Source organism: Mandrillus leucophaeus, unplaced genomic scaffold, assembly GCF_000951045.1.
Source record: "Mandrillus leucophaeus isolate KB7577 unplaced genomic scaffold, Mleu.le_1.0 Scaffold444, whole genome shotgun sequence".
Lineage (NCBI taxonomy): Eukaryota > Metazoa > Chordata > Mammalia > Primates > Cercopithecidae > Mandrillus > Mandrillus leucophaeus.
Window position 1 is genome coordinate 1,489,482 of NW_012104743.1, and position 22,389 is coordinate 1,511,870.

General features: G+C 35.3%; 1 protein-coding gene across 5 annotated transcripts in view; it reads right to left on the reverse strand.

The window, feature by feature from the left end:
- The window catches only part of OXR1 (oxidation resistance 1), a 397,473-nt gene that overhangs the window by 23,336 nt on the left and 351,748 nt on the right, over window positions 1-22,389 (reverse strand). For 3 of the 5 annotated variants that reach the window (XM_011994177.1, XM_011994176.1, XM_011994175.1), the window contains exons 9-10: window positions 19,544-19,712; window positions 16,364-16,526 (exon numbers count right to left, since the gene is read on the reverse strand). In XM_011994177.1, coding sequence (XP_011849567.1) covers window positions 16,364-16,526; window positions 19,544-19,712 — 332 coding nt within the window. Of the gene's footprint in view, window positions 1-4,343; window positions 4,642-16,363; window positions 16,527-19,543; window positions 19,713-22,389 lie in introns of those variants that run through there. The other 2 variants (XM_011994179.1, XM_011994178.1) reach the window with 2 other exon arrangements.

The following is a 22,389-nucleotide window of genomic DNA, read 5'->3' on the forward strand; positions in this document are numbered from 1 at the left end:
AGTTCTCCATTTCTGATTCTTCAAATGGAAATACTCGTACATTTTATGAGAAATAAATAATATGTATAAAGTATATATAAAATAGGTTCTGATACATTAAACATATGATGAAATAAATAATTCTCTTCCTTTTGTTATATTCTGAAGATTTTTGAGGGCAAGTATGGCAAAGAGCTTAAGGGCATTGGATAGAGCCAGAATGCCTAGATTAAAACATCAGCTCTGACTTGCACTAGTTGTTGTGTGATTCCTATGTCCCTCTGTTTTTTCACTTGTAAAATGGAGAAGATACAGTAATATTCCACAGGGTTGTGAGGATTAAATAAGGAAACTCATACTAAATGTTTAGAACAATATTTGGTATACACTGTCAGTACAAGTAATTATTTTCATCATTATAATTATTATCTCATGCTGAAGTCACTGGAAAGATTTTTACATTTCAATTAGCTCTTCCTAAAAATCCACCTGTCGGCTAATTCTTGAATAGATGTAAATAATTCGACATACAAACTTTTCTCCTGTGTTTTCATATATGAAAGCCTAAATTTAAAAAAAGTCTGTTCTTTCGTATATGATGGCCTAAACTAAGAAAATGGTGATGAAATTAGTGACTATTGATAAAGGTAATAAAACAATGATGTTATTTAATGATTTGTGACTTTGATTAAGACTAAATCCTTATTATAAAATGGGCTTATAATTTCAAGTAAATTACGATTTATTGACAGACACTAACAAGGTAAAGTATGGCACATGAATATATCAAATACATGAACAGCTTCATATAAATGAATGATTAAAGTTTAAGTTTTCAGAATAAACTATAAAACGGCCTTAAAAAAATAAAAGGTAACAAAACTTAAGCATGCTTGATCAATATGGTTCTCATCGAAGCTAACTGGCAAAAGGTTAATTTCATGCCATGAATTTTGTTAGGAGTGTATGCTTCTTATTATTAATGTATTTGAGACATAAATTAACTCACTTATAAAACAAAAAAATCTGGTTAACACACAGGGTTACTGTAAAGTCACGTGATACTACATACATAGGCATTTGGAAAACTGTCAAGGTATCTACAGATACCTCAGTGATAATCTCTCTTACAGAGGTAGTAATAATATGGCCATATTTGTTGGGTAAAGACAAATAATTCTAAAAAGCTACACATTACAAACTCCAAAATGTCAAATTTCATTTGCTCTGAAATACTGGTTATTTTCTTAGAATTTTTTTTTTTTTTTTTTTTTTTCCAGTTTAAAAGCATAAGAGCCCCTTGTCAGGCAAAATCTTACAGGGATCTCAATCTACAAAACAGGTGAAAGAACTGCTAATCCTTTTCATCCCAATTTTCTTAAGAACTGCCTGCCTTACGGCTCCTAGCATATCTGCTTTAAAGCAAAGAAAACTAGAAAACTGGGACTTCAGCTTGTCTACACATCAAAACACATCACACTGTACTATTTCAGAAAAACTTCAAAGTCATCCTGGTGAACTACAATATGTGCTAGTGAGAAGTGACAACATGCTAGCAGACCTCACTCTTGGTGCCTCCTCTGCCTTGGTGTCCACTCTGGTGGCACTTGAGGAGCCCTTCAGCCTGCCACTGCACTGTGGGAGCCCCTCTCTGGGCTGGCCACGGCTGGAGCTGGCTCCCTCTACTTGTGCGGAGGTGTGGAGGGAGAGGCACGGGTGGGAACCGGAGGTGTGGAGGGAGAGGCATGGGTAGGAACCGGGGCACAGGTGGAGCTCACAGGTCTGTGTGGCAGGCACAGGCTCAGCGGCCCCGCACTTGGAGTGGCCAGCCGGCACTGCCGGTCCCGGGCAGTGAGGGTCTTAGCACTCAGGCCAGCAGCTGCGGAGGATGCGACGGTCCACCTGCAGTACCGGCCCGCTTGCGGGGCCTCAGCTGTCTCCCCATGGGGCAGGGCTCAGGACCTGCACCCCGCCATGTCCCAGCCCCCGCTCCTGAGTGAGCTCCCGCAAGGCCTGAGCCTCCCCAACGGGTCCCATCCACTGTCCAAGGGCTGAGGAGTGGTGGTGCGGCTCAGGACTGGCGGCCAGCTCCGCCTGCAGCCCTCATGCAGGATTCACTAGGTGAAGTCAGCTGGGATCCTGAGTCTTGTGGGGACTTGGAGAACTTTTATGTTTAGCTAGAGGATTGTAAATGCACCAATCAGCACTCTGTGTCTAGCTCAGGGATTGTAAATGCACCAATCAGCACCCTGTCAAAATGGTCCAATCAGGTCTCTGTAAAATGGACCAATCTGCTCTCTGTAAAATGGACCATTCAGCAGGATGTGGGTGGGGTCAGATAAGGGAATAAAAGCAGGCTGCTGAAGCCAGTCAGCTACAACCCACTCCAGTCCCCTTGCAGACCGTGGAAGCTTTGTTCTTTCACTCTTTAAGATAAATCTTACTGCTGCTCACTCTTTGGGTCCATGCTGCCTTCATGAGCTGTAACACTGCGAAGGTCTGTAGCTTCACTCCTGAAGCCTGGGAGACCACGAACCCACTGGAAAGAATGAACAATTCCAGATGTGCTGCCTTTAAGAGCTGTAACACTCACCGTGAAGGCCTGCAGCTTCACTCCTGAAGTCAGCGAGACCAACCCACCAGAAGGAAGAAACTGCGGACACATCATCTTTAAGAAATGTAACACTCACTGCGAGGGTCGGCGGCTTCATTCTTGAAGTCAGCGAGACCAAGAACCCACCAATTCTGGACACACTAGGGTCAAGGTGTCCCTGTACTACACGAAAATTCAGTTCAGTGACCACTCCATGCTTCAACTAGTCATTCAAAATGGGAAATAATTCTTCTAAACTTTCAGGGTTACTGTGAGGGTTTAATTAAATAATATATATGTATGGGCAGAGCTAAGGACCAATGAGTAGGAAGCATTCTTGCTCAGGCATGAAATAAAGTATCTGGCAAAATTATATAGCCTCCCATAAGAGCGAACAGAACTTGCTGGGCGCGGTGGCCTGTAATCCTAACACTATGGGAGGCAGAGGTGGGTAGATCTCCTGAGCTCAGCTCAGGAGATTAAAAAGTCCAGCCTGGGCAACAAGGTGAAATCTAGTCTCTATAAAAAAGACAAAAAAATTAGCGGGCTGTGGTGGTGCATGTCTGTAGTCCCAGCGACTTGGGGCGCTGGGGCAGGAAGATCACTTAAGCCCAGGAGGTGGAGGTTGAAATGAGTCAAAATCCCGCCACTGAATTCCAACCTGAGTGACAAAGTGAGACTCTGTGTCAAAAATAAAAATAAAAATAACGAATGAACAGGACTTGGACGTGGTAACTGTAATCAGCGTTAAGTGTTTGATGCACATTAATTAGATTGATCTATAAATTTCAGAATACCCACAATTTATTTTGCTTGTATTTGTAATAAACTGTATTGAAGTCTTTGCAAACTAAGAATAAATGATTATTCAAACTTCAAAAAAAGTATGAATAGCTTCATTGTTCTTGGTTTAAAAAAAAAGACGGTGTTTACAAATTTTAAAAATTCAATCATTTCAGGTGCCTAAACCCCTCTGTGCTGATGTAACATATAAATGAATTTTGAAATTACAATTAAAAATAACACCTATTAAAATTTTAATATTTTGACACACTTAACATTTAAGGGAGGCAAGCTGCTTTGGGGGCATCTCCCAAAGTCCTTATTGGATTTTAAATCATCTACAATCACAGTAAAAATAAAATAAACATTCATAAGGCAAAATACAATCCCAAATTACCATAGAAAGTGCAATGGACATTTTATAACAATATACACATACAGAAAAGTAACTAAACTCCTTACAATAGTATGGTTGACTGAATTTCCTTACTAGGATATCGTTTAAAGATTTGTATTAGGTAGCATTGCCTGAAAACTTTTTAAATAGCTTAAAAACCTTTTAGTCAGATTCTTAAAATTATACCCTTAAATAAACAATATTATAAAAGAATCTGGTTTGAGATCCAGTCAATAATAATTAATTTACTCTGTTCTATTAAATTTATTTTCAAGCAAGAGAAAATCCTGAATATTTTTCTACAAAGTTAAGCTAAAATAAAAAACATTAAGGCAGCAATTAAGATTTGGTATCTTCCTGCTGGTGTAGAACATACAAAACAATATGAAACAAAATTACAGCCCCTTATTAATTTCCCTTTTTGAAGATACTCAGAATTAACAGAAACAACTTCAAGGTACGTTGTACAATCATAAAATTTTGTATTCTATAAATATCCTCTATGCTTAAACTTTCAGAAATTGTATAATTTTTCATAATGTTACCATGAAAAGACTAGCATATATACAAATTAAAATAACTAAGATTTACCAGAGTGTATTTATGATTAATTGGTTGATGTCTTCTCCCTTTTTTCCCATACCAGAGACGAGACATTTCCTTTCCAGGGTAAATTCAGTTACATAAAATCACGTAAGAACTGTTTTCAAAAGCATTCTTCCTCTGTCAAAGATAAATTTCCAGCACCAGAGCCTTACTACAGTGACAAAACAGTTTGCTAGAGACAAAGATTTGATTGACAAGAGAGAGGGCTAATCACTAAGGAGTATCCATAGCAATGATAGTCCTGAGTGGAGGCTGTAAAGCTGGGGAGGGAAGAGAGAATTTCCCATGCTTAAGTTTGGTTGCACTGTACCCAAATGTGCAAAGAAAGGACTCAAAACTTTAAAGATACAGAGCCTATATTTCCAAACATCAGTACACAAAGAAATATACTAAAAGTAACCCAGTAACAAAAAAGGAGTAAATATAATTTCCAGAGTCTCTCAAGGCACATGAATGATTTTAATAAACATTTTGTTGTTTGTTCATATAGTCATAAAATTATGTTCCTTACAGCTTACAGTAAAACAACATTGCATCTTTTACATGAACATTTTTTAAGCAATAAGATGTCCTTTGTGGACTCTTCCACCCTAAAATTTTACAGAATGACTATGTAAAAACCAAGCCAATGTGCTACAAATAAATCCTACACAAATATTCAAAGTGACCTGAAAATTCCTTTGCGTGTTACACAGTCTGCTTTTATACTGCATTCTCTAACATCTAATTTCTTGAAAAGGTAGTTATATTCACTATGCCTACATATACTTCACTAACCAGTGATATTTTGAATATAACCAAAGAAGTGAATTTTTCAAAGATTAAATATAAACTATAAAAATATATAAACTAAAACTAGAATTCAGCTTTAATTAGAGTATCAATGTCATGATGATACATTTGAAAATTTCTTTCATTTTAAGGTACAGCTGCTCCTTCCACTTCACTTTGTTGTATGTACATGAGATGCCACCTTTTCACACACACACCACCTTTCTAACACACTGCATCCCAACCAAACCCCCGCCCCCATCTCCTTCCTCCACATTCCAGCATGCGCTCACACAGGGCACAGCACACCCCACAGTGAACACCCTACCTCCTCCACATACCAGACATTTCCCCTATTCCTCTCATTCAGGCCCACTACACTTAGCCTAAAATCTCTCCCACAGTTCCTCATAGGCACACCATCATTATCTTCACACCAGGCTTAAAGTTCTCTTCTACATACAGTGCATTGTGGTCACACTCCACCCCTCCATTACAGACTGTCCTAACAACTCATCAGCAATATTATACAATTTGGTGGTGGTGGTGGTGGAAGCAGCATTTTGAAAGCTTGTCATAACTTCCAGCTACATTTTCTAAAATAGCAAATACGATGTGTGTTCCAAAATGAGGTTTAAATGATATATTAAAAACAAAACCAAAACCCACCAAGCATGGCGTAGTCTATTCTGTTGGTTGCCTATTCAATATCCACCCTTACACTCTTTCCTAAAGTGGCCTTGAGTTTGCTCAGGTATCCTTCCAGCCATGTTTCTGAGGAGGTTTCTGACTAGTTCATCTCTGGACAGAACTAGTCATTAGAGACCTAAATCAGTGGCTCTCAGGTTTTAGCCGGCATCAAAATCACCTGGAGTATTTGTTATACCAGAATTCCGGGCTCCAAAAACTGTTTCTAATTAATGAGACTCAAATGGGGTCTGAGAATTTGCATTTCTAACAAATTCCCAGGTGCTGCTGCTGCTGATAGTCTGGGAACCACACTTCAAGAAACAACAGGTTTAAGCTATTCTGAGTGCAGTTTTCTGTTTCTCGAAGTCATCCAAATTTATAAATACAGTGTCAGGCAAACATAAAATGAGCTCAATAAGTCTCCTTCTTGCCCTTTCTGTTTCTGTAGTATTTACACACATATTGCTAAGTCATTTAAATTTGCCTAGATATCCAAGAGTTTGAAGGAGATGTCAATTATTATTATAATAACATGATGGGAAATAAAATAAAGCACTTTTGAAAACACTACCAGTTTAACAGTTGAACATAATCTGTTCTCATAATTCAGATACCCAATTTAATAATCCTTTTCCTTTACTTTATTCGAATTGAAGTTATTATATTACCTTATATCTCTTCCTGTTTGATTTGGGAATGGTATGATAGAAGCTGTAATATATAATTTACCCTACTCACTATTTATTATTTTATGCCAGGTGAGGTGGTTGTAATCCCAGTGCTTTGGGAGGGTGAGGCAGGAGAACTACTTGAGCCCAGAATATTGAGACCAGCCTGGGCAACACAGCAAGACTCTATCTCTACAAAAAAAAAAAAAAAAAAAAAAATTAGCTGGATGAGGTGGCACATGCCTGTAGTCCCATCTACTGAGGAGGATGAGGCAGGAGGACCTCTTGAGCCCAGGAGTTCGAGGATGCAGTAAGCTGTGAGTGTGCCACTGCATTCCAGCCTGGACAACACAGCAAGACCCTTTCTCAAAAAATAATAAATTTAAAAATAAAGTAATATTTTAGAATTTTAATATTTAAAATCATAAACTAGTCTGTCACCCATACATCCTGCCTCTTCTCACAGTCTATATTAGAGGCTTTTTATTTTATATATTTTTTGAGACGGTGTATTGCTCTGTTGCCCAGGCTGGAGTGCAACAACGTGATCTCCGCTCACTGTAACCTCTGCCTCCTGGGTTCAAGGGATTCTCCTGCCTCAGAGTTCTGAGTAGCTGGGATTACAGGTGTGTGCCACCACGCCTGGCTAATTTTTGTATTTTCTTTTTTTTTTTTTGAGATGGAGTCTCTCTCTGTTGCCCAGGCTGGAGTGCAGAGGCACGACCTCAGCTCACTGCAAGTTCCGCCTCCTGAGTTCACGCCATTCTCCTGCCTCAGCCTCCTGAGTAGCTGGGATTACAGGCGCCCACCACTACGCCTGGCTATTATTTTTTATACTTTTAGTAGAGACGGGGTTTCACCGTGTTAGCCAGAATGGTCTCGATTTCCTGACCTCATGATCCGCCTGCCTCGGCCTCCCAAAGTGCTGGGATTACAGGTGTGAGCCACGGCACCTGGCCTAATTTTTGTATTTTTAGTAGAGATGGGGTTTCACTATATTGGCTAGGCTGGTCTTGAACTCCTGACCTCAGATGATCTGCATGGCTTGACCTCCCAAAATGCTGGGATTACAGGTGTGAGCCACCACGCCTGGCCTAGATAAAGATTTTTAATGGAAATACTATAGCTCATAACTTTGGGCTAGCAATTGAAGAATATTTTTAACAGGGAAAGCAAAACACTAGTTCAAAACTCTCCTGAGGTCGCTAATATCTTTAAGATAACATAATCAGTAGTCAAAACAGACGATATTAGGCATAAAACCTGGGTGTCAAATGCTAATAAAAGAAAAAATATGAATAGTCTAAAACTTTCATTTGTAACTATACAGGTTCTCAACATAGAAATATAGTCACATATCACATAATGACAGGGATATGTTCTGAGAAATGCATCTTCATCTTTAAGCAATTTCGTTGTGTGAACATCACAGCATGTACTTACATAAACCTAAATGGAATAGCCTACCATGTAACTAGGTTACACGGTATGGCCTATTGCTTCTAGGCCATACCATATAGCACGTTACTGTACTGAATACTATATGTGACTGTAACACAGTGATAAGGATTTGTGTATCAAAATATATCTAAACATAGAGAGGGTAATGCATTGTACTATGATGTTATGACATCGCTAAGAGAGAGCTCCATTACAATCTCAGGGGACCAACAAAATGTCATTATGTGGTGCATGACCATATTATGAAAGTCAGTACCTATCAACTTACAAATTCCAATTAAGTGTTTAATCCTTCTGATTTCTTTTTTAGATTTATTAAATGTCTTCTGGAGTTATACTTTGTAATATTATTTGATTATTCGATCTGTATTAAAAAAAAGAACACTTAAAAAAATTCCCGTTATCTGAGAAATGTGATTTCTCAATGTAGTGACCTTTAGACACAGAGAATTCCTTCACTTTTGGACAAAATTAATTCTATGTGGATTTTGCTGGCTAGACTGAGAAGAGATCGTGAGGGTTTTGTGCGTTTAATATATTAGTTCAGTTTTAATTTTGGTGTTACCTGTACCTTAATAATAATAAAAAACATATGTTTAATAAAATGAACACCAGACTACTCACTGCCTGTCAGCTTAGGAAATAAGGTATTAACCAAACAAGGGAAGTCTCCTGATAAGGTGTTTCTTAAAAGCTGCAGCAATAACCACGGTTGTAGAAGTTTTCGGGGAAACCTAATGAATGATCTTGACCATAACTCTACTTAATGACAGCTGTGAAAACAGAACTGGCTCCACAAGGCAGTTGCCACATAGTAGTGAAAAACCAAATCCAACAATGACATAATGTGATAAATGTTATGGCCTACAATGCTAAGAACAGGTTACATATTTTATACTCATTTAACTAAAATGGACAGCACTAAATACTAAAGTCAAAATGGAAAGACTATAAATTATTTTAAAAACTAAGCTGAAAGGCAGATTCTAACATATTTTGAATAATGGTCTAGAGGTTTATATAGTAAGTAGTTAACATATTTACATTTATGCTTAAATAACCTAAACTTCAATTATTGAGAAAATGTGACTAATGTCACATACCTAAAAAGATACAAGTTGTTTCAAAACCCCAAAATTGTACAGCATGTCTTTTTATCAATATTTTGGCAATCGTGAGAAGCAAGAGGGAAGCCAGAGCGATTTTATTCAAAAACGAATCATTTTAAGAATGAAAAATACTGTTATATACCCTATCAACACATAATCTTAGTAAATTCATTCTCAAAATTTAATCAAGTAAATGTGTGGGAGACCAAATAAACCAAGTAAAGCTGATTTAATAAAACCAGCTTCTTAGTTGTTTTTATTTATCATCCTAGGAGAACTGGATGCTTTAATTAGGTTTGGAGCATGAAAGATACTGAAGTACATGTGGTATAAAATTAGAGATGAAAAATTTTGGAAAGCTTTCTCTGCCAGCTCTTATTCCAAAAGGAGTGGAAAAGTCAATCCAAAGGAAAGCGATCAAAAAGCAATGTTAGCATAAAAAGCTCCACCTTTGAGGCCTGTGTGGTCAAGCAGCAAGACTGGCATGCTGGACATGTGACACAATGAATCCTTGACTTTCAGGAAATTCTAGCATACAGCCTCTTAAAGTTGGTACTTGGGGTGGATGCTGATATTGTCCGGGGTATGTAATGTCTCATGATAAATGATTACAGGATGAAAGTGATTCAACTTACAGTATTACCATCTTGACTTCATGATAAGAAATTTCAAATTTATCTTTATATTACAACAAATAAATTATGAAAGTGAATGAAAAGTTTTACATGAATCTGAGCTTATTGTGGTGGTCACTCCTTTAAGCTATACTACTGGATCCTCGGGTACTTGTCAAATATGTTAAATTTTAAAGGGTATTTGATAGACAAAGTTGAAGAAGACAAAGTTCAGAGATCACTGACTTACAGCCTGGTATGTTTTTTGATTTCCCTCTCCTTGCAGTATCTCTGAGTACACAACATGATGGAAGTCCTGTGGTATGTAAGGGAGCTACGCCAACATTAATTGTATCTGCATGGCTGCTACTGAGGAGAAAATATATTTTCTTAAAAATCAAGGCACAAAATGATTAAAGAAATCTTTCTCCATAGTGAACCAAATTTATGTTTTTGATGCAGCACCCCAGATGAAAGGAATATGAAAAATATTTCATATAATTTGCATGACAGGAACTGAAAAGTTGATCTATGTTATAATCAATATAGTCTAAAGATTCTTCCACAGTCTTAATATTGTATATGTTTAACACAACATCAAGTTGTGGCATGGCACAGTACACTAGTTTTCCCACCTTGACTGCACAATGCAATTACCTAGGTAGCTTTAAGCAACACTGATAACTAGGTCCTAGCTCCAATTATTCTGATTTAATTGGTCTGATTTGTGACCTTGGCAATGATATCTTTGAAAGCTCCCCATCATGATGCAAAGGTTCTGCCAAAGTTGAGCACTTGGTATGGTGGAAAAAGTATAGGCTCTGGATTAAGAGATTAACCACTATGAGAATTTTAGCCAAATAAAAAATAAGCTTAAATAAATTATCTGGGCCAGGCATGGTGGCTCACGCCTGTAATCCCAGCACTTTGGGAGGCCGAGGCAGGCGGATCACAAGGTCAGGAGATCGAGACCATCCTGGATAACACGGTGAAACTCTGTCTCTACTAAAAATAAAAAAAAAAATTAGCCGGGCATGGTGGCGGGCGCCTGTAGTCCCAGCTGCTCGGGAGGCTGAGGCAGAAGAACGGCGTGAATCCAGGAGGCAGAGTTTGCAGTGAGCAGAGATCGTGCCACTGCACTCCACCCTGGGCGACACAGCCAGACTCCGTCTCAAAAAAATAAAAGAAAGAAAGAAAAAAGAAAAAAGAAATATCTGTAAAATAAAGATGATAATCTATACTTAAATGTATTGCTCTAGCTCTAACTATCAATCATTCACGTGGTAGAATTACATGTTAATAGACACCATGGGGATGCAAACAGCAAATTCCAGACTGTGTGACATTCTACAGAAAAAAATCTGATTTCTTAAAAACTGAAATAAAAAGCAAAGCAAAGCAAAGCAATGGTGGAGGAACCTACATTTAGAGAGACTTAAGAGATATTTTAATTAACTGCAACATTTGAGAGCTTAGTTGGATCATGACTCAAAAAACAAATTGTAAAAATGCATACTGTACATATTACATGTATTCTAAATATTTTTATGACACTTGAATAACTATGAACAATTGGAGAAAAGGAGGGACACAGAAGAAATAAGCTGATAAAACTGAATGACTGGTACATGTGAATTTGTTTTACTATTAATCTTTTATTTTTGTATATTTATTGAACAAAAGTGCGATCATCAGGAAATAGCAGATGTCAATAGGCATTCTGCCTCATCTTCACCTCAGGACTTGCCTGACAATTTGTTAAAATGCCATTAGAGCACTTCCCTTTTTAGTGAAAAGGCATAAAAACAATCTGTATCAAAAAAAAGTAATATTTTTCATAGAACTGCAAAGCCCCGCATCAAACAGTATCTTTACAACACTGGATATACTTACTGACTTCCTGTGTTGAATACTGGCAGAAATCAGGGGAAAGACTATAATAAGTAGTTCCTTCTTGGTTATAAAGTAAGGTTATCAGACCCCCAAAAGCAAAACTCATAATGCATATTTCTTTTATTTGGGTACCACACCAAAAATGTAAGTTTGGTTCACTATGAAGAAAGGTTTCTTTAATCATTTTGTGCCTTGATTGTTTAAAAACATGCTTTCTCATCAATAGCAGCCATGTTGATGCAATTAATTCAGGCAGAGTCTCGCTCTGTCGCCCAGGCTGCAGTGCAGTGGCACAATCTTGGCTCACTGCAGGCTCCGACTTCTGGGTTCACACCATTCTCTTGCCTCAGCCGCCCGAGTAGCTGGGACTAGAGGCGCCCACCACCACGCCCAGCTAATTTTTTGCATTTTTAGTAGAGACGGGGTTTCACCGCGTTAGCCAGGATGGTCTTGATCTCCTGACCTTGTGACCCGCCTGCTTTGGCCTCCCAAAATGCTGGGATTACAGGCGTCACCAACCACGCCCGGCCCACACCAAAATACTCTTTATCATGTAGCATACAAAGTGACGTTACAAAAAGAGGAAATTCAGTCCTTTACACATAGTGAGTGATAAGAATAGTATTTCTCAGATCCTTTATCCAAATACTTAGGAACTGATTTATTACTACTGACCATCTTAAAATTTGGCTGAATTTTCTTTTTCTTAGTAAATATATGTTTCTGTCTATCTTCAATAGGACTGACCTTCAATGTTCATATTTGGAAATTAAAATTTTTAAAAATATTATGGGATTTTTCCTGCTATCCCAAGTAATTAGCAGGAATTAATCCTGCCATCCCAAGATTACTTAGTAATCTGGGGTGCCACAGTTTATGAATTCTTTTAACATATTTTAGGGTACTGATATGAATAATATAAGATCTGAACAGAGTTCATTAAGTTAAACAGTTGAAGTACTGGGGAAAATAATTCTGAAACAAGATTAAAAGGGAAAACAACAAATATTTTCACACTATCGCAGTATATAGAAAATGTTTCTTGTTGTTATTGACTTGCATTGGACGACAGAATAAAGATAAGTGAATCAAATTTACAAAGATATGTTTCCTTAAGCTTATTGTAACAAATAACTTTCTAAGAGAGCTGTCCTAAAATGTAAAGTATTGTCCTTTGAGGTAATAAATTCTCTTTCACTGAATATGTTTAAACAGAACAACAACAACAACAACAAAATGTAAATGACAGACTGTGGACTATCAGTTAAAATGTCCAGAATCTATGGCTTTATGAAAAAATATTTACTACAACAGATGAAAGAACTTATTTTAGGAAATAGAGCACTCTTGAAAGATGAGAAGCTTTATACGTTAATTTTAATCTATGCCTAAGTTTATCCATTAATAAATATTGAGAATGAACTATACGCCTATACAATTCTTAGTTCTGAAGATATAATAGTGTAAGAAATTGACAAATCCCTGCCTTATGACCCTTACATAGGGAAAGGGAAAAAACATAAACAATAAGTTTACCAAATTTATCATATACAAACTTCCCCAGTCAATGTATACACTTCTGGCTAGCAATATATTTCTGCTTGAGTAACAGTCAGGGATAATAAAGATCTCTTTAAGTATCACTAAAGCAGAATAACAGTGAGTAGAGCTGTTAGTTTAAATCTAACTGATGCCCAAGTTGGTAGCCATAACAAGTTCATCCTAAATTCTAGGGCACCTATTCTCCATTCCTATGTAGAACACAAAAATAAAAAACATCACAGCACATTCTGAAGTACTACTGTTTTATATGAGGGTTTTAGCCAAATTCTTCCTGTTTTAAAATAAATCATGCTAACATTTAAAATTACTCTTTCCCTTAAACAAGTACTTATTAGTTTAACAAACATTTTTATTTTATTTATTTATTTTTTTGAGACGGAGTCTCACTCTGTTGCACAGGCTGGAGTATACTGGCGTGATCTTGGCTCACTGCAACCTCTGCCTCCCAGGTTCAAGTGATTCTCCTGCCTCAGCCTCCTGAGCAACTGGGACTATAGGTGCGTGCTACCATGCCCAGCTAATTTTTGTATTTTTAGTAGAGATGGTTTCACCCTATCGGCCAGGCTGGTCTCAAACTCCTGACCTCATGATTCACCCACCTCGGCCTCCCTAGTTTAACAAACATTTTTTAGGCATTTAGGATCCACGAGGCATAACAAGAGCAATATAATGTAAGATACATTACAATTGTAAATTTTCTAGATGCCACATTAAAAAAGTGAAATTAGTTGTATTAATACATTTAAGCTAATATATTCAAAATATTATCACTTCAATATTAATCAGTATAAACAAACAAGATGTTTTACATTCTTTTTTCTTTCCATTCTAAGTCATTAAAATCCAGTGTGTATTTTATACTATACCTCATTTCAATTGAGACTGGCCACATTTTAAATGCTCAATGGTTACATGTGGCTATTGGCTATAGGAAGTAGAGTATTTTACACTACAGCACACCTCAATTCAGACACTAAATTTTCATAGGAAATACTTGACCTTAATTAGATTTAGACTGATTTAGATCATATTTAGAGTTCATGAAATTTACAGTTGAAAAAGTAGATCATATTTCTAAGTTATTCCTAATATATTTAAAAATTGTCCAATAATGGAACCAAGTATCAGTTTTTAAATTAATAATTAAAACTGACAATGCAGTCCCTTAGTGGCATTAGCTGCATTTCAAGTACTTAATAGCCACATATGGCTAGCGGCTACCATACTGGATACTGCAGTAATATTTTCAGACAATGTAGCAAGGAGTTTCCAAAATTATTTTTTTTCTCTTCCATTTTCTTTTGAATTGCACCAATTCTGGTCAAAGGACTGCTGAGGAGACATTTATTTTTCCTGTAGAAATTATAACCTGCAGAGTCTTGCACAGAAACTGAGACAGTTCCTTTGAATCAAAATAGTCAATAGTCTCTTATTTCCAAAGTTAAGTACTCCAACCTCATGGAGAGAAAGCTCTCAATTCCTGTTCGTGACTGACAATTCTGCCATCCACCTTGCCACCCAAGCTAGAGATAACTTTATGGTTACCAAGTTGTCACTAAGTCCTGTGAATTAGCTAGCTAATACCTTTTCTAACTTTATTTCATCACCCTCCACTCCACCTTCAACTGTTGCTGCCTTAGTTAGGTACATATCTTTGATCACCTGGGATATTTTAAGTACCTCCTAAAGCTAATCTTAAAAACACAGCTCAGGGATATATATATATATTTTTTACATATGTAATCACCTAAGTAACCACCACCGAGAGTAACATATAGAACATCCCCAGAACTCAAAAAAGTTCCCTCCTGTCCCTGAGCCACCCTGTCACAGCCCAGTTATCCAGTAGTATGATGCATTTCTTTTTTTTTTTTTAATTTTTTATTTTTTATTATACTTTAAGTTCTAGGGTACATGTGCAGAGGGGTATATCACACACCGGGGCCTGTCGTGGGGTGGATTTCTGACAGTTTGTCCTTTTGAATTTTGTGTAAATGAAATTACATACTATATGCTCGTTTGTGTCAGGCTTCTTTTACTCAACATATTATTTGTGAGATTCATCAATGTCGTTGCCTGTACCAGTAGATCTTTTTTATTGTTATCTGGAATTCTGTAAGTATTCAAAAATGTATTCATCCATTCTCCTGCTAATGGGACTTCCAATTTGGGGCCATTATGAATAAAGCTGGTATGAAGATTGATAATGTTGGTTTAAGTATTAAAATACCCAAAATACATAGTCAATATGTTCTTCTTTCTCTTCCTTATATTGGAGTCACAGTATAAACTGATGCTGTATATACTACACAGAATGAAATCAGACACATTCCACATCAGTTTGCATTTTAAACAAAAGACAAGCCATGTATACGTTCAATTACTATACATGTTAAGTGCATGCAAGATATATTCATATCACATTAACAGCCACAAACATTAACACCAAATGATTAACAAAATTTTGATTACATTTATTATCACATTTTAGCATCTGCTCTATATTTTCTAATGCATCAAGAAGAGACAAATCTGGGCAACACCAACAGATGTAGATATTGCCACCCTACCAACCTTATAAGATAAAGCATGTAAAATGTAATATGTAATCTTAAGATATATGTAAGAGGAGTTACAAAAAGTTTGTTAGTATTACTTTGATCATTTAAACAAGTTCAGGAAATTTGAGCACATAAAATTTCTACTACTTTGTAAAATTAGCACCCACTTATTTCCTTAAAATTATTATTGAAAAATTTAAGTCAAGATAATGCGTAGGTCTGAAACCTAGAAAGAAGTAGTAATTTGCATAGATGCTATGCAAATACTACGCACAGACGTGTTAAATGACTGCTGTACCTCCTCCATGAAGGAGATGAAATTAAATCAGATGTGAAATCGATGTTTTATGAACATTAATATAACAGCAAAATTAAAATTATTTCCTTTTTGTCATAATGTTAATCTTTCCTAAATATTCTATAACACACTCAATAAAAGTCATTTTATTGATGGTGAGTTTTCTAGTATTTTAAAGCAAAAGCAGAATGACAAATATAGTATTAAAGTCACTATTCAGATTCATTCAATAACCACATACAAACATGGATAGTGAACCTGACCTTTAAAAAAAATTCCTCTTTTGTGCAAACATCACTTATACTTTGTACTACCATAAAGCTATAAATTCACACAAACTAAAAAGATGACTAAAATATTCATATTTTTCTCCTTACCTCCCATTCTCTGGCTGCTGCTTGATTACTAGAATCCTCAATTGTTTCAGACTCCTCAATCTTTTTTACTACTATAAATCCGGGTTCTCTGGCATATTCGCCAGTATCTTCTGCATATATTTCTGGACTCCACTGAATGAAGAAGGCATACAAGTGATCTGTCCTGTTAGGAGAAGTGACTATTAATATACCTAGTATTCTGTGTGGCCAGAATTACAAAATTATATTTGTAAAATATCTTGATAAATCTTGAAGACTTAAAATATACACAAAATATATTGTTTTATATTAATATAAAAGGTCTACCATCAGGAAGGCATTAACTCAAAAATTTTATTTGGCTATATTCTGTCAGGTTGTCCTTTAGAAAACTATATTAAGATTTTCCTTGGCATGTTTTTGACTAGGTCAGATGCTGTATATAATAATGCTTTTCTTCTTTAAAGACACTAGTGATGGAAAAGGAAATTAGATACACAACTTTGACCTCATTCCTACAATAATCTAATGATCTAAAATACAAGTAAACAATTTATTAATGGCCTATTTTGAGACATTATATAGAATTTTCCAAGTTAATAGAAATGCAATGTCTTTAAATTTTAAATGATACTAGGAATACACAGTGTTGAGAGACAGATGATCTAATCTTAGAAATCTCAGGTTTCCCTTTTCAATGTTTTGTTTACTAGAGTAAAGCCAGTTGTTACATTGCCTGATAAACATATTTGAGAGTCACACACACATTTCAAATATCTGTTTTATTGGTTTTAATTAACATGTTTTTGAAAATTGATTACATAACTTTCAGCTAACATATATCAGTTAATAACCATGGGTCTAGAAATTATATTTTCAATATAATAATTTTTAAAATTGCCATTCTTTATGTGGCAGCTAACATATTTAAAAGGTGCTACATTTTATCTTTCAATGTAATATCTTATCTTTTTATTAATTTCTCACGATCTATGCAGCAGTTTTCCTAAGTTTTATGTCTACAATAAAGACCAGAATCCTAATAATACTAATTTGTAATGAATATTAACCAAGATACAAGAATGAATATTAAAATAGGAAATTCCATGCAAACATTAAAATAAAACCAAGAATAACGAGAAAAAATTAGTTTTTACATTTCTCATTGGAGTGATTTCAACATCACTGGCACGTTTGAATATCTGGCTCTGACCCTTTCAGGTATTCATCATTTGCATAATGCAAATCATATTTTAAGATTAAGCCAATGTTGTGGAAGACACACATTGTACTTACTCTATATATGGTGGAGTGGGAAGAGGGAAAAGAGCATTATCATTTTATGACTAAAAGCTGTAGTCTTCCAAAGCAACATATAAAGATTTTCCAAGAGGTACACAAACACGTAAGATGGTGCTAAGGGAATCAATTTGCATATCCCCAATTTCCATGTTACTCTTTGCTCATAATAATCTGCCTAAAAACAGTATGGTCAAGATATTTTATCGATTTCCTGTTATCTACTTTCATTAAAGCACTTTTTCTAATTTATAAAGGAAGGGCATATCTTCGCCTATTCAGAATTTACAATGGGACATGCCCGACAGTATAAAAACTTCGACGCTGTCCAAGATTGGTGTTGAGACATGAAACGATTATAAAGACTGGGTAATAAGTCCTTCTGTATGTCAGGTGGTTTCTCATTAATTGATTTCCACAAAACTGAAGGAGTTTTCAATGGAGTTGTTCACTGATGATCACTAAAAACACTGTGACAAAAATGATTAATTTTTGGAATTACATAGAAACAAGTTTAAATAATTGAAAGACATTATCAAAAAAATGAAATTCTCTTCAGTCTCACTGACTTTTCTACGAACAAAGCTTCTCAGTACTTATAAAGAAAAATAAAAGGGAGAGGCAGAATTGATGCTGAGTCCTATCTCATCCTTTCAATGAAACACAGTAATCTATCAATGGATACAGAAAAGGTCCATCTATCTCCTTAAGACAGGCATTTCCTATGATATTTTACTTTTTATGTGTAATACTTTTGTTTAGCAGTATCTTTTCAAGTATGTTAGCATAGCATTATCTTAGAAAGTAGAGATAGTATCTTACTGTGTAGCAAAGGGTAACCATGTTTACTGTCCATTATAAAAATTCAGGTTCCCTAAACTTATGGTTCCTCTTCTGTAAAATAACCCCAGGTATGTGCAGCTGTCATTTGGCCTTCTTCACATTCTTTGTGGGAAAGGAGGTACAGAGAAATCTCACAATTGCTGATGCTCTGATTACTGCTATTGTACAGATGTTTGTGCTTTCTCCCAGCATGCACCAAATGGAGGCAGACTAAGTTGCTGGCTTGCAGGTAGCCTAAAACCTTAACCCTTTACTATTTTTACAAAAGTCACAGAAAATGTTAAAATAAATGCAATTTCAGTATACACACATACAGATATGTAAATGTGTTAAGTATATGTAGTTTGTTGCAAAGAACTATAATAGGGGATAAAAATATAGCACCTTATGAGATTGTGTGAGGTGGTATTATGGAAATACAAGTTTAAAGAGAAAAAGTAATGATGCAATGTCTAACTGTTAAAGTAATTTTAAGTGAATAATAGGGAGAGAGGGAAAGTTGTTATAACGTTTCAATTCTACTGCATGTAAGTAACAGTATTTACTTACAATGTAAAAATTCACAAGGTAGTACAATAGACATCGTTTACAACTGCTTAAAACTTATGAAAAATTTAATTGTGCAAAGGGTACACACAAATTTTGTGAAGACCACTACATCCTTTTAGTAGTTAATTTGGTGTCGTGTATACAGAAGGTATTTAATGAATATTTGAGGAATTTTTAGTATAAACAATGATATACCATTAGCTGCCTTCAGGAAGCAGCTTTATTAAATAATATTTTGATGACTCTTCTTGCTCCAAGGTATATCTTACATTTCTTTACTCCCCAAATGGGATATTTGTTCACATTTTAAAATAATAAACTACAAAAGAGAATGCAATTAAAAATGGGGCAAATTATAAAGTAGCGGCAAAATGGTTTCAAATAGACTTATTGTCTGCTTTTAATCATAAACTATGTTTCAATAGTTTATCATTGGTATTTTGATACACAAAATAATTTTAGTTCAAAGAATCTCAGTAATGTTTTCAAGTCCTCATATGGGTTTTTTACCTTTCTTGTGGCACAGCAAACCAATATTCATGCTTCTTATCTCTCTGTGCATACTGTTGCATTGTAGCACTTGCTTGAGATACAAATGTTTTCCTCATTGGTTTTCCGACTCTGAGACACAAGAACTTATGTAATCGATGCCTTCTCTTTTCTTTTAAAAGTGCAGAACCTAGAATTGAGATGAAAACAGTGTTTATTCAATTCTCATACACCAAGTTTAAGTAGTTTAGTTAATTTTACCTTCAAAATTCTGACAAATAATTACAGAATAAAACCTCACTTTACCGGCACTAAAGTAAATTTTCTTAAGTAATTTATATTTTTTTCCTTCAAAGGTAAAGTCACAAATACAACATGACTAAACTAACAAAAGAGCCAAGTTAATGAACAAAAATTATGTCTAAGGACATTAAGAAAAAAATGTAAAAGTTTCAGAAACATTATTACTTTTTCAACACCCATACTAAAGTAATTTTATATACACACACATATTATATAAATAATTTTCTACATATTCTCTATCAGTCTTTTTGAATGACATCTAAATAACTGTAGAAGTTTTAAAGGCATACTTAACATGGTTGTTCTAGATAAAAATTTAATGAAGTTTCTAATGCTTTTACATGTATACAAAATTGTAATAAAACAGTCAACAATATGTTATTCTGCCACTGTTTGGACAGCTAATTAAGAATGAATTAGTTCTAACTCTTTCAACCAGAGGTGCTGATAGAGTATACTGAGGGTCTGAATATATAGGTGAATTTAGGAACCCAGACATTTATTAGCTTACCAAGGCAGCACACTGGAGGAAATAGCACTTATAGTCAGGAGATCTGGGTACTCGTCATGGCTTTTTCTGTGCAGTATTATACAAGGTAGATAATCTATGGGAACCCCGCTATTTTCATGTGGTCAAAACGATGAACTTTCACCATTCTTCTCATAATTGTACTAGACAGTTTTATATTTATTACATAATTTTATTATAAAGTCATAAAGATCAGAAAGTTTGAATATTTCTCTATTGCAGAATATGAAATAACTTAAAATTACTTAAAACTAATTATTCCAAAAAAATAAGAAAACAAATGGTAACAGTTTAGAGATGTCTGTTTAAAAATATCTATCAATTTTTCTCCTTTTAATATTTGGTTATAATAACCTCCCCTAACCCCGTTAAACCCCAAACCCCCACAACAAAATTAGTCCACCACATTATCAGGTTAAATGGATTATTTTATCGTTTTCAAAGGTTTTATAATATAACTATCAGATGTAGTCAAAGATCTTCAAAATATAAGGTAACTATCAGATGCATTTTCTGTCTTTGATGTTTTGAAGAAGGCTGGGCAGCATTCTTTAAAATCTCTTAACAATACAGATTGTTAATAACAACTGGATGTCTTAATAAGCAAATAGTTAAATAAATTTTAGGGCCATTAAAGCCATGTTTTCAAACAACTGTAATGACATGGGAAAAGGTTCATGACATAAAAAAGTAGGATACAATAGTATAGTATAATCCTGATTTGATGTAAATAACAAATTAATACGTATGATTTTATTCTATAAGAAAGACAAATATATTGAATGTTAACAATGATCGTTTCTGGGTGACGAATTCCAGGTGATTTTTATAAACTTTCTAGAATCTTCCTATGTTTGCCAAATGTTCTTTACTGAACATGCATTAGTTTTGAATTAAAAAAAGGATTACAGAAGAAAAATATTTGATCTTTTATAGAACTTGGTTCAAGTATTAATACATGAATTCTTTTAATATCTACTGAACACAGCCCTTAGATCTTCAGGGTATCTCAACTGGATGATGAACAGAAAATTCAGTATTTTAAAAACTGAGCCAAATCTTGTGTACTGCTGCGGGGAAGGTAAAATGGTGCGGCCACTATGGAAAACAGTACAGTGGTTCCTCAAGAAATTAAACATAGAGTTACCATATGATCCAGAACTCCACTCTGGGTATATACCCCAAAAAAATTCAAAGGAGGGATTCAAACAGATATTTGTACACTAATGTTCAAAGCAGCATTATTCACAATAGCCAAAAGGTCAAAACAACCAAAATGTCCAGCAACAAAGGAATAGACAAAATGTATACACTTACAATGGAATATTATTCAGCCTTAAAAAGATAGGAAATTCTAACACATGCTACAGAATAAATGATCTTTGAGGGCATTATGCCAAGTGAAATAAGCCAAACATCAATGGATAAATATTGTATGACTCCACTCACATGAAGTATCTAGAGTAGTTAAATTCAGAAACGAAGAATGTTGGTTGCCAAAAGCTATGAGCAAGGGAGAAAAGCAAGTTATTCGTTTTTGTATTTTATTTTTTTGTTTGAGAAAGGATCTTGCTCTGTTGCTCAGGCTGGAGTGCAGTGGCATGACCATGGCTCACAGCAGCTTCGACCTCCTGGGTTCAATCAATTCTCCCATCTCCGTCTCCCGAGTATTGGGCCTACAGGTGTGCACCAGCATGTCTGACTAATTTTTGTAATTTTTTTTTCTAGAAACAGGGTTTTACCATGGTACCCAAGCTGTTCTCCAACTCCTAGGTTCAAGCAACCTGCCTGCCTCAGCCTCCCAAAGTGATAGGATTACAGGCGTAAGCCACCATGCCTGGACAACTTATTGTTTAATGGGTACAGAGTTTCAAGTTCAGAAGATGAAAAAAGCTCTGGAAATGGACAGTAGTGATGATCTGCATAACAATGTGAATGTACTAATACCACTGCACTGTAGATATAAAAATGCTTCAGATAATGTATTTATGTTACATTTTACCACAATTTTAAAAAGTCATAAATTTTATTTTAT